Source organism: Enhydra lutris, unplaced genomic scaffold, assembly GCF_002288905.1.
Source record: "Enhydra lutris kenyoni isolate GAN:26980312 unplaced genomic scaffold, ASM228890v2 scaffoldscaffold3, whole genome shotgun sequence".
Lineage (NCBI taxonomy): Eukaryota > Metazoa > Chordata > Mammalia > Carnivora > Mustelidae > Enhydra > Enhydra lutris.
This window is the reverse complement of record NW_019154087.1, coordinates 45362772-45375428: the sequence shown is the minus strand read 5'-3', so window position 1 is coordinate 45375428 and position 12657 is coordinate 45362772. Positions and strand designations below refer to the sequence as shown.

The window sequence follows — 12657 nt, the reverse complement described above, 5'->3', positions numbered from 1 at the left end:
TGACGCAGGCAGCTCTTTGGCAGTGAGACTGGGGACACACATGGAAGCCTGCTGCTGTCCCTTCATTGCCTGGGCCTTCCTCTGGGCCTCCCTAGCTCCTCGAGGGAGACACACACGAGGGAGGGAGTCGGCACACTAAGGACAGAGAGCAACATGATGGTGGAGAAATTACTTTAAAAAAAAAAGGCACCTGGGTGGCTCAATCAGTTAAGCATCTGCCTTCGGCTTAGGTCATGATCCCAGGGTCCTGGGATCAAGTCCTGCATCAGGCTCTCTGCTCAGCAGGAAGCCTACTTCTCCCCGTCTGCTGCTCCCCCTACTTGCACTCTCTCTCTCTCTCCCTCTCTCTCTCTGACAAATAAATAAATAAAGTCTTAAAAAATAAATTTAAAATAAAAAAAAATAAAGTCTTAAAAAAAGATTTATTCTGTTGTTCATAGTTGAACACTATGAACACCAAGAGGGCAGATAGATTTTGAATTGAAAACAAATTTCAGAAAGCGTATTTGTTTCATGCATTTTCAGTCTGTTTCGACTTTTACTCATTTTGTTCTTCTGGTATCTCCCTACTAAATGCACTAAACAGCTTACGTGTGCCGCTTAAAATGAATTTAAATTATCTTTGGTTCTGGGACAGTATTCTCAAGGTGGAAAGACTGGTAACTCAAGAACGCAAGAGCTGAGGTGTCCCTGACGAGACCCGCGACCCTCACCACGGTGCTCCTCAGGGCAGTTGCGCTGAAGTTTAACACCAGGCTGGGCTCTGCAATCAAACGAGGCAGAAGGAAAACAAAGGGTTCTGCTGACTCCTTGGATTTCTTCAAGCGACCAAACCGAGTCATTCCTAAAACAGTCCTCCTGTATAATTCATAAAGAAAGAAATTACTTTGAAAAATCATTCTGACATAGAAAAAAATGAAATCACTAAATATCAATCCCACTAAAAGGATCAAGGGCTCTTGGGGGGAAAACAGGGCTTATTCTGAGTCTGGGGAAGAGAAAGTACAAAATGATCCTAAAACATCCTGTCTTACTGGAAAGTAAGGGAATGCTCAAAGAATGAATGATAAGAATGTTTAAGGACCCACAAGGTAGCCTAAAGGGGCTCTCATCGGCCAAATCTGGGACAACTTAGCAGCAGAAATAATAATTGTGGTAGATGGTGTTAATGAACAAAGAATCTACAGGGATGCTCAAAAAGAATGTAGAATAAACAAAATAATTAGAAACATCACCATTTTGCAGCCATCACTCTAACAACTACCGAATCCACACAAGAATTATCAGTGACATGCTCTTAGGGAACAGGAAATTTATGATTTTAAATTATCAAAGCATGTATTACTTATTAATTACTTATTAAAGGAAAAATCCATCTATAACAGAGAGAGCTCTGTCACACATACAGTGGGGAGAGTCAAGTGATTCAACTTATCACCAATAGTGGGACAAATTGATGTGTATGTCCTTTCCAAGACCAACCAAGTAGTCAACACTCTTCCCCAAAACTGTTTAATGTGAGTGTAAACTTGAAGAAACAATTCACAAAACCCACGGTGCTGAAGGTTCTATAAGACAATTGGCTAAGACTCTGTCTAAAGTGTCAACATTATGAAATTGAAGAAGGGGGGGCAAAGATACATATCTAAAGAAAATTAAGAAAACATGACAACCAAATGCAATGCATGACCCTTGAATGGGTCCTGGATTTTAAAAAAGGAACAAGAAAAAGACAGCTATAATGGATATCTGTGGGTCAAACAGAGAAATCTGAATACAGACTGTGTAACTAGGTAATTTGACTGTATCAATGTTAAATTTGTGGGGTATGTAATGGTAGTGTAGTTCTATGTAGGAGGATATTCTCCTGAGGAAATAAAATAGTCCCTAATAAACTATTGAGGGTTGAAGTATGGTATGTGCAGCTTACTTTCAAATGACTCAGCAAAAAGAAAACATATGTGTATACAAAGATACAGAGGTCGAGAGAGAAATAAAACAAGAGTGGTAAAATGTGAACAATGGCTGAATCCAAATGAGGAATATTTGAGTATTCACAGCACTATAGTTGCAACATTTCTGAGGCTGGAAATTTGTCAAAATAAAAGGCTGGAGAGAAATACTAATTACTGAAAACTCAGTCACGCAATTTCAATGACGTACTATACAGTAGTGTCCTCTTCCCCAACCCAGTGCTGAAGGAAAGGTGAACACAGAAGACATACTTGCAGCCATCACCAGTTTTAAATTTCTTCCATCTTTCATACAATTTATTGGCAAGTTCCGAATCCACGTCCCAAGTAGACTGATCCAGAGAAAGACTCCCTTCCCAATTAGGATTTTCTACAAGTTAGATCAGATGTAATATTTAGATGTACAGGAAATGCAGTTCAGTTAGGAAAGAATGCTGTCAAACTTCTCAAACTGAGAAGACTGCCAAGCAAATCAACACCCACCCCTTTCCTCTGACTGGTTTACTAGGAGTCCCTCTAACCCAATGGCAGATGATATATCAAATCAAACAAACATGTATAAAACGGAACTAAATCGAATTATGTAAAGGTAATAACATAAAAGACACATGGCTCATGAATACAGCCTGAAACAAGTTAAAATTATTCTTTGAACATTTTTAACAGCTTTCAGTCTAACAGGCTAAACTGCTTCCCTGCAAACAGAGCTGGTCGTCACCCAAGTGTTTCGGTTACTATGATCAGTACTGCTGGACCAATGGCGGTCCTCCTAAAGAAGGGCACAGACCAAAGGCTGGGCCTGGAGAAGATGCGTGTTTATACTTACAACCTGGCCTCCCATTCACCTCGCTCTCTCTGCTTATCCATTCTGTCTGATCTGTGCTAATGATCGTACCAGGATGAACAAGTGGGAATCTCCCCAAAGACATCTTGTATTGTACTGTAACAGTCTCCTTACATTAAATATTTTAATCAACCAGAAGGCAGGAAAAGGCTTAGAAAGAGCTTCTATATCAACACTGTGCATTTCAGTCCCACACCACAACTAGCACTGCCCGCGAGATGTTTAGGCTCCTACAACTAAAGTTTTCAAACACAATTCCAACAGGTTATTTTTACTAACTTATAGTCAGACCTTTTATAAAAGAACCAGAACCTTCCATTTTTTCCTAGACACAAGGTTGCTGTGACCATCAAATTATGTGTGTGGGGAAAAAATCCCTTAAACAAAAAATCCAAGCTCTTGAAGGGGACATCATTTACCCAAGTACGTTGGGGGATTTTTTTAGAGGATTCTTAACAATTTCAAGTCATTCCATGAATGATCATGCTCTTTAAGCATAAAATATACAATTATGTTTATAGTATTGATTATTCCATCTACGAATGCTATTTTTCTCACTACTTCCCACCCAGCCCCAAACTAGATTTCTACAGAAAGCCTAAGGGCAAAATACTTACCTGTTTTTGATTTTCCCATGAAATAATGCATGCCACAATGTGCTATCACTTCAAAACCCAGACTCCCTTCCTAGATTGAAAAGTAATATATGAATAACTTAAAACACAACACTAAACATAAAAATCCTAATGCACTCAAATGCGAAGCAGACAATGGCCTCCACCTCGGCGAATTTCTCTTTAACTGGAAGCCAAACAAGAAAGTGAATTCTTGGCTTCCCTTCTGCTAGAATGAGAGTTGTGAACTCCCTCTTAGAGGAAGGATCACAGCAGGGGATTCTGCACAGACATCAATGCCCATAGTGTCAATCCTTGGGTCCCAAAAACACAAAGGTGCCTTCTGAAGTAGAGGTTAATTTCAGGACACTCCTGATAGGCTTTTCTGTTTTTTTGTTTTTTGTTTTTTGAAACTGTAATCTTCTGAAAAGCAGTATAACAATCTATAGTAATTCCTAAACCACTTGGGACATTTAAACTGATGTTTCACTTCCTACAGGTTGGGAAAGCACAGACTTGCTACTTCCAAATATATGTGAAACCTGCCTCCTCTCTCCCACAAGTAGCTCTTCTTAAAATACGACTCTAAGGAAAAAGGAAGTTTCTAAGAAATCTCCCCTGCTCGAAATACAGATGAATGGAATTAACCTTACATCTTGTGTAGTTTAAGGTCCTACCTTTAAGCCTGTAGCTAAGCATGAGGTATCTCTACCTATGAAACACCAATGCTAATAAGTGAGAAAAACATAAAGATGGTTGCGTGAATGTCTCATAGTGAAAAATTAGAACCCAGCGTTATACAGTAAGAGCTTGGATCAAAAAGAAGCAATAACAGTAACCAAATGAAAATAAATAAACATTAAGAAAAAAATGAGACATGTTTAAGATAAGATCTAAATTAAATAGGCTTACCCAGATTTTAGAAAGCATTTAAATTGAGAACCCTTTCAGGTTTTAGGCTTGGCCCACTAAAGAAATGCAAGGATTACAAGCAACTGGGAGTCACTTACCAGAGGCCCAACTAAAGCATTTAACCATCTAGTTTGCTTGAATTCATTGCTGATATGCAATAAAAGCTCAACTGTGCCTTCTATACCAAGCATAAATTTCTTGCTCTTCAAATTTTGGAAACAAATGAAAATGAGATTTGTCTATTTGTATTATCTTATTTTATTCAAAAACCTCAAATTACTTTATGAAAAATAGAAACTTTTTCCAAATAAAGAGTTCCCTATCTAAACAACTGACCATCTAAAAATGGCCTGGTACTACCCTTCAAATTTCTTAGATAGTCTTAGAGAACATAAGCTTGACTCTGCCAATAAAACCCAAGCACCGTTAAGTTCACAGACAGTAATTATTACAAAAGTTATAACACATAGTGTTATAAACGATACCTTGGTTGGGGCTGAGTAAATCTGTAGAGGTATTGCAAAAACAGCACCTATGTTTGTAGTCAAAAACACATTGGTGAATAGGTTTACGGCAATGTCTTTAACAGCAAGTTTCAAAGAAAATATATTCCAACAGCCTGGAGGTAGAAATAAAGGGCCAGTGAAATTCAGAATCTAAAAGGAAAAAAAAGTAAGAGAAATTACTTTTCCTAACACTAATTATGTTAAGACCCTTAGAAAGCATGATACTAAAGTTCTTCTGTACTTTTAAAAATATAATCTTACTCACTTATTTCGGGGTCAAAGACTGAAATTTTTTTTTATACAAATGACAGGTTTTAAATGTTTTATATGCTACTATTTTTAAATTTCACGAAAGCGATTTTGAAATTTTCATGTGTGGTATTTTGAAAAAGTTTACTTTGTCATTAATTAGGCTTACTTTTAATAAATATAATCTTTTTAGTATAAGCTATACATTGTAATCTTTTTGAACAATGCTAAGAGCGAATATCATTTCAGAATATATCTTGAACAACAGTTTAATAAAATAAAGGAGATCCCAGAAGTAACTCTGAAAACATTAAAAGAAAAATACCTGCTTTAAAAATCAGAAGTAAAATGGTCTTTTATAAATATTAATTCCACAGCATCTGACCTTATACAAAGCTTCAGATAGGATAAAACCTGGATAAAAATACCATTCATACCTTTACAACATGCTTGGTCTCCTTGGAAACAAACACATCCTTTAATACAACACTGCGGTCAAAATGGTTGAGGTACCACATTGACCAAACTCCCGAGGTGTTCTCGTGAGCCTCTATGTGAAACTGGGTTGCAGAGGAGTCCATTCTAAAATACCTGTGAACACAGGACATGCATGCCATCAGCCCGGAGTGTGAGACAGCCATCAGCATTCACTGTGCCTCTGAGTGCAGAAAGAAGAGCATCATAAAATGTCAGAGAATGAAGGTTAGGAGTGCTAGGAAACAAGCTTCAAGATGGCCTTCTTCAACCTTCATGCCCACAAGGGGAGCATCCGAAGGCCAGAGGATAAGGGAGCAGGCCAGGACCAGACCAGCTCATGGAGGCCGCCAGAGCAAAGCCAGGACCCAAAGGCACATCCTCTTCCTTTTCCCACACCTGGCTCCCTGGCCCAGGACCTATGCCGCAAACTGAACCATTCGTTTCCTCTCTCCCATTCTGCAGCCAGCCCCCCGACTGCTTGTTAGCAGGGTTAATGCATGGAAGGCAAGTCCCGAGAGAGAGAATCATACACATCTTATGAGTTACATTTTCAAATTCCTGTGAGATGAAAGCAAACAAATGAACATATGATTTGAGGGAAAGTGGAATCACCCTACCCTTGAACCACAGGAGAGGACAGACATGCTTTTAGTGTTGAAGTCTTTTTTATTTTCTTCATGTCTTCTTTAACTCCATTGTCACATGACGTAGCTGTTTTGAGACACAAAGAAATAAATGTGAAGTGTAACCCTCTTTTCTTTCCTTACCCTGAACGAAAACAATATCTATGTTTTATTTATAACTTCCTAATTACTCCACTTTTCAGCCTCCATTAAAACCGTGCATCAGATATCAGTGGTAAAATCCTTTCTTAACACTCCTTTTTCTCCACTGGCTTGTTGCCAATCGTCTGGAACATGGTGTTTTCCACCCTCCCCCCACATCCACCCGTTTTTTAAACCAACCTCTCATTTCTTCTTTTGGGGGAAAAAAGAGAGAGAGAAAGAGGGAGAGAGAGAGAGTGAACACTGTGGCTTCTCTTTACAAAGCTCTGCATTCACCTTAAATATAGGAAAGTAGTTCTGCCAGGGATGACAAAAGTGAGAAATGACGCTCCGCTGGGTGGGGTGAAGAGAAGCACGTGGTGACATGAGCAAGAAAGCAAGACAACCAAAATAGCAAGAAGGAGCTTCACAGTGAAAGTAGGAATGAAGTCCAAAACATTGTGAATTATCAAAACAACATTTAAGCTTTCCATGAGCTAGGCTGTAATAGTAAGGCACTGGTACAGAATTCTTATAATACTCAAGTCCTTTATTTGAGAGAGACAAGAGAGAGAGAGAGAGATCAAGCACAAGGGGGGAGAGGGGCAGACAGAGAGGGATAGGCAGACTCCGTGCTGAGCAGGGAGCCCTACTTAGGGCTTGACCTGAGTTGAAAGCAGATGCTTACCCGACTGAGCCACCCCGGATCCCCCGGTCTTTTTTTTTTTTTTTTTCTTTTCTTAAGTTACATACATGGCTCCAAAAAGTATTCATACACTAACAAAAATGTGAAAGTAGAGTCTACCGTTCACCCCTGAGGCCCCAATCATTGTAAACAACTGCTAGCAGGTTCTCATGCATTCACCCAGTGTTCTGCGCACACACAAGTACACAGACACCCTTTAAACAACACCCAGTGTGCACAAAATGCTTGCACGTGTGTCTCCTAAAAGCTGCGGAGCACACCCTCCTGGAGATGCATGACAATTTCACCAGCCCCCTACCGATGGATGGTGACACTGCTTTGCTTCCCTGGCAGTGCCCATTTCTGCAGGTACAGCTGTGCATACGTACATGAGTGTATCTGTAGATGGTTCCTTGATGGAGAAGGATCAAAGAGCATCTATGTGCATTTTAAAAGTTCACAGATTGTCAATTTTCCCTCCAAAAAAGCCTGTGTTGGTTTTTACTCTTGTTAAAAATATCTGTTTTTTCCACTAATCTCTTACCAACACAGAATACTGACAATGTTTTTATCTTTATTGATCTAAGTAATAAATTATATTTCACTTGCTGCTTTAATTAACAGTTCTTGAAATATAAGTGAAGCAGGGCATGTTTTCATATGCTTAAAACCATCTGCATCTCTTTACAGAATTCTGCCATAAATAAATAAGAACCCAAAGCAAGGACTGGGTTTATGCTCACTAGATCTGTATTGCATTCTACACCAAGAAATACAACAAGGGCAGCAGAACTCTCGATCTGTGAAAGCAGCCCCTCCACCAAACACATGTACATCCTGCTCTCTCAAATCACCAACTCAGTTAACCTTTAAATGCAAAATCTTACACGTGTGGCAGAATAAAAGTTGAATCCACAATCATTTTTTCCGTCATTCTCTCTCTTAGACCTCTGAAGGCTGCAGTATTTTAATCAAACCCATTCACTTTCTGAAAACCTCGCTTATTACTCTGTAGCTCTAAGTCATTTCCCGGAAAGAATGATCATAACTGGATAATGAAAATAAGAAAGACAATCACTGATATTCTTAAAAACTGTACCTTTGCAAGTGAAAGAGGCGATTTTTGTAAAGTTGGTCGTAGAAGTAGGTAGGAGGACTGGTTCAAACTGCAGGGACAGAGCATCTCTCTGTGAGAAATGATGTACATCCTACAGGAAAAAAAAAATCCAAGTTACTATTCTCAGCTGGGTATTTATCCAATTTGAATCAAATCTGTTCAAAGAGCTAAGTAGCTCAGACTGGCGTATGAGCAACTGCTCAGCATATGTGTCTATAAGAGTATGAAGAGGGTGCTGACAACCTTCATCCTAATATGGGGTCCAGCAAGGGAAAATGGGTGTAAATTAAAACAAAGGAGAATTGAAACAAGTGTTCCTGTATCTGTCCCTGAAAAATTCTCACATTCTGCAATTAAACACACACTTCTCAGTTTAAAGTTCACTCTCTGTAAGCATTTACAATTACCTGTATCCAAATAAGGCTGTTTCCTGAATGTAGTATATACATATTTACTGCCGAATCATCTGTCCAAAAGAATCAGAGAGACGAGATTAAAACAAAGAGGCAACTCATTCTCGCACCTTAATATAGTAGTTCAAATACCATATTACACAGTTCTATACAAAATAGGACTCGCTTTTCAACACTACAATTGAAACTGGGAGCTATTTTCTGTTGGGTATCCTTATAAATAAGTCACAAGAGAAAAAGATCTACACAAAAAGACTGACTTACCAATACAGGATCCCTAAATGATGAACTGCCAGTGGAGAAATTAGGTCATACTATTACTCCTGTAGATGAGACTAACTAATTGGACAGCTTTAAAAAAGCTATATTCTTCTGTTGCTTAGCCCCTTATTTCCTTATTTAGATGGTCACATTTGAGGAAAAGCAAAACCCTCAGATCTCAAAGCACAGTCTTCCTTTTCACCTTCATCAAAAGTGCTCCCATGGGACAGGGGTCTTCTCTCCATTGTTGTCCACCTGGCCATTCTGAGAATCACCAAAACTATGAACCCAAGGACAGGGCAGCTTTCCTGCTGAACCATTACTACTATAACCAATTCTGAGGAATGGAAAGTAATGAGGCTTGACCGACAATTAAGACTCCCAAATAAAAGCACGCTTTGCTACCAATTCTTTCTCCAAATATGTATATGGTATGTGTTTATATGTGTGTGCATGTGTGTATGTATATATATATACAGACAAGTACATATATATACATATATACCAGCACAGCCTTGCTAACCAATGGATAATATAAATGTCAAGGACCATATAATATGTGTTGCCTAACAAAATTCTTAGAAATTTAAAGTGATGAACTAGGCAACTTCTGGTACACAGGACACACATTTTCCAAGACAAAATTCACAGAAATGAACACTAAAATTCACACTATCCTAACTTGCCAGGCATCTAGGAGCAACCAGCACCCAATCAACTATTAAAAGAATGAAACGGCGTGATTTAACTGAGCTTCTGCAAATCAGTAACAATGGAACGCGAGACGTGAGACTTAAAATACTCTGTGAATATTTATATTAGATTGTTGTGCCTGTTTAACTTGTTCACGATCTCCAGAATGCCGAAAAAAGTTATTCCCAAGGAAATTCAGAATGATTCCCGGTTGCCACTTAATGTACTCCAAAATAATATAGACTTACTAGCACCTGCAGGTTGAGGATCAGTTATTGTTTCAACCTCTTAAGAGTGAAAGCAAAGGCTCTTTGTTTTGCACTGCAATGATACAATCTTCAGGTAAATGATGATGCAGGCTAATCAAAATGTACCATATTAAAATTTTAAAAGATTCCACCTTACCTGAGGTCTCAGATTTATCTGTAGCTACGTAAATAATAGAAAGATGATCTAACAAATCTTGTGTGTTTTCTTCAAATTCTTTCGAGAAGTTTTCCATGGTGACAATTATGCTCATTTGTAGCTGTAGAACATCATCGGATTCCATATAACAACTCTGATATTGGAGGGATGGAAAAAAAAAAGGAAGAACTCAAAAAAAAAAAAAAAAATCATCCAAAGCTTTGTGATTTCAAATTTCAGAAAAAGAAAAACACTATGGTAAGGACATGTGTATTTCTGAAAAAAGAATGTGTCATTTTCTTTTTGGTTTCCAAACCAAAAATTAGGAAAGGAAAGATAAAAACACTGAATTTTTTATTTTACCTTTAATTGTTGACACACTTTATTATGTAAACTGCATTCCAGTTGCACTTGCAAGAGGCTAGTATTAGTGGTTTCTGCCTAAAAGAAGAAGGTGGTTAAAAACTTAAAAGAGGCAAAAAAGTTCAATCTCATATTCACAGTAAGCAATCTATCATTTATTCAGGAAATTCATTGATTCATTTAATAAATATTTGAGTATCTACTAAATGATGGGTATTATTCTAGTAGCTGGAAATGAACATGAATAAGACATAAAAATCTGTCACTGAGCTTACATTCTAATGGAAATCATAAGCTCTCCCTTGGGCAACATGAAAATTCCTATTAAGGCAGTAAGGAGATAAATATGTTCTAAATATACACAGGAACACTGTAGTTTGGCATTTCATATACTTTTGAACATTCTGTTTCAACATAGGAGTCTTTCATTTCAAAGTAGGTTCACCCAGTACCAGCCAATTACTGTTCTTATGCCTGCCTTCCATTAGTGGAATGACGTTACAAGTGGTAACAAGACCCCCAGAGGGGTCTAACATTCCACTGGCCATCATCATCCTTTTTAATATGTGAAAGAGCTACGATGGAAGAGACCAAAGCAAAGGAAAAGAATGCAGAATTTCATCAAGCTCAGAGATTGTAACAGCTGCTTGGGATGATAACTGATGTATCTTTAAGAGGAGGAAATGCAAACCCCAATCCAGGAATACAGCCCTGTGGGTGGGTGGGAGGGGGCTGCAGACAGTGAAGGCACAGGGCAGTCAGGTAGTGAGGCATGTATATCCAAAGGGCTGCGAGAGTTCCTGCTTTGCTAGGTCTGATGTGTCTGGCATAGTGATTATAAAATTTAAAAAGGCACTCGGCTTGGCAGCCACAGTCAGGACACCAAGAAATCTCAGTACAGTAAGAGGCATTCCCCAAATCCGTGGCTGACTTAATTGTGGGTAAGCATTTATTCACTCCAGGAAGATTCAGTATCAAGTAGAAGAACCACAGTGGTGTTTGACTTGTCAGATTTATTAAGCATTATTTAAGTTTATTATGTTAAAAAACACATATTTAACAACTGCAATTGTCATTCAGCGATTAAAGTAGCCAAACTGGAGCCAAATATAATGCATTTTAAAATGCATTTTAAAATAGTTTAAATGCATAATGCATTTTAAAATAGTTAAGAAGTTTAACCAAGCTTGTAAGCGGGACCAAATATTAACCAGAAGTTCTTTTAGAAAGTAATTGCTAGTATCTGCTAGACTTAAACAGAACAATACCATTTGTAAATGGAACCTAAAATCTTAAGAACTAGATTTCTGAATTTGTCTTTCTGTAAACGAGTCCCACCATCAAAGACATAAAAAGAAAAAGCCCACCACTTCTGAAACTGCTTTAGCCAGTTATAAAAGACCTGCTCACACACCAATCCAATAGACACTTTTCATTTTGCCCAACTCCTCTGCTAATTTAACCCCATTATCCATATCTCTTGGTTCTTCTCCTTCCTCTTTGAGGCTCTTCCCTCTCTCCTCTCAAGATGTTAGAGTTGTTCTGGATTCTGTCTTTCACCCTCTTCACTCTCTCCCCCCAGGGAAGAGACACAGAAGCTGCCTGCACTTCTCTCTCCAGCTCAGCCCTCTCCGCATACCCATGTCCACTCCTCCTCAATGCTCACACTCGCCAAGACAGCTACCTTGCTGTGCACAGTGTTGTCCTGCACCATTATTCATACAGTTATTTATGACAGAAACCTGAACACCAACTTCGCTCTACCTCCTCACTTACCCTTCTCAAACAAACCCATAACCAAGTTATACTGACCCCACCTTTTCAGTACCCTTGAATCCATTCACTTCTCTTCATTCCTAACACCCTGGAGATCAAGGGTCGGCAAACTATGCCCATGGGCCAAATCCAGCCTACTGCCTGTGTTTGTAAATAAAGCTTTATTGGAAGCCAGCTATGTTCATTCTTTTGTGGATCGTCTATGGCTGCTTTCATGCTACAACTGCAGAGATGACTACTTGCAACAGAAATCACATGGCCTGCAAAGCCAAAATTTACTCTCTAGGCCTTTACAGAAAAAGTTTAGGGACACTTGTCCTCGTGGAAGGGAGGGGAGGGAGGGAGGAGACAGGTGGGCTAGTGTTCTCCCTGTGTCTACCTCTGTCCTCTCCATTCCGGTCTCCACATTGCATCAAGAGTGAGTTTACAAATATGCAAATCAGGTGACACCACTATCTGCTCAAAGCCCATCAAAGACCAAATACTTTACTGCAGCCTCAAAACTCAGGCACCTCCCCAGTCTTCACCACCTTATTTATGCTCCCGCCTCACTAGTCTACTTTCTGCTGTTTGCCTTCAACCTCTGAATTTATCCTTCTGCTGTG

At 38.9% G+C, this 12657-nt stretch overlaps 1 protein-coding gene across 4 annotated transcripts in view; it reads right to left on the bottom strand.

Annotated features, from left to right (window-relative positions):
• Positions 1 to 12657, bottom strand: part of LOC111153576 (transmembrane protein 131-like) — a 156170-nt gene that overhangs the window by 38043 nt on the left and 105470 nt on the right. For all 4 annotated transcript variants that reach the window (XM_022512696.1, XM_022512705.1, XM_022512721.1 and 1 more), the window contains 10 exons: positions 10277 to 10354; positions 9914 to 10067; positions 8549 to 8607; positions 8124 to 8232; positions 6193 to 6286; positions 5536 to 5689; positions 4829 to 4999; positions 3435 to 3504; positions 2226 to 2343; positions 714 to 858 (listed from right to left, as the gene is read on the bottom strand). In XM_022512696.1, the coding sequence (XP_022368404.1) occupies positions 714 to 858; positions 2226 to 2343; positions 3435 to 3504; positions 4829 to 4999; positions 5536 to 5689; positions 6193 to 6286; positions 8124 to 8232; positions 8549 to 8607; positions 9914 to 10067; positions 10277 to 10354 (1152 nt within the window). The remainder of the gene's footprint in view (positions 1 to 713; positions 859 to 2225; positions 2344 to 3434; positions 3505 to 4828; positions 5000 to 5535; positions 5690 to 6192; positions 6287 to 8123; positions 8233 to 8548; positions 8608 to 9913; positions 10068 to 10276; positions 10355 to 12657) is intronic.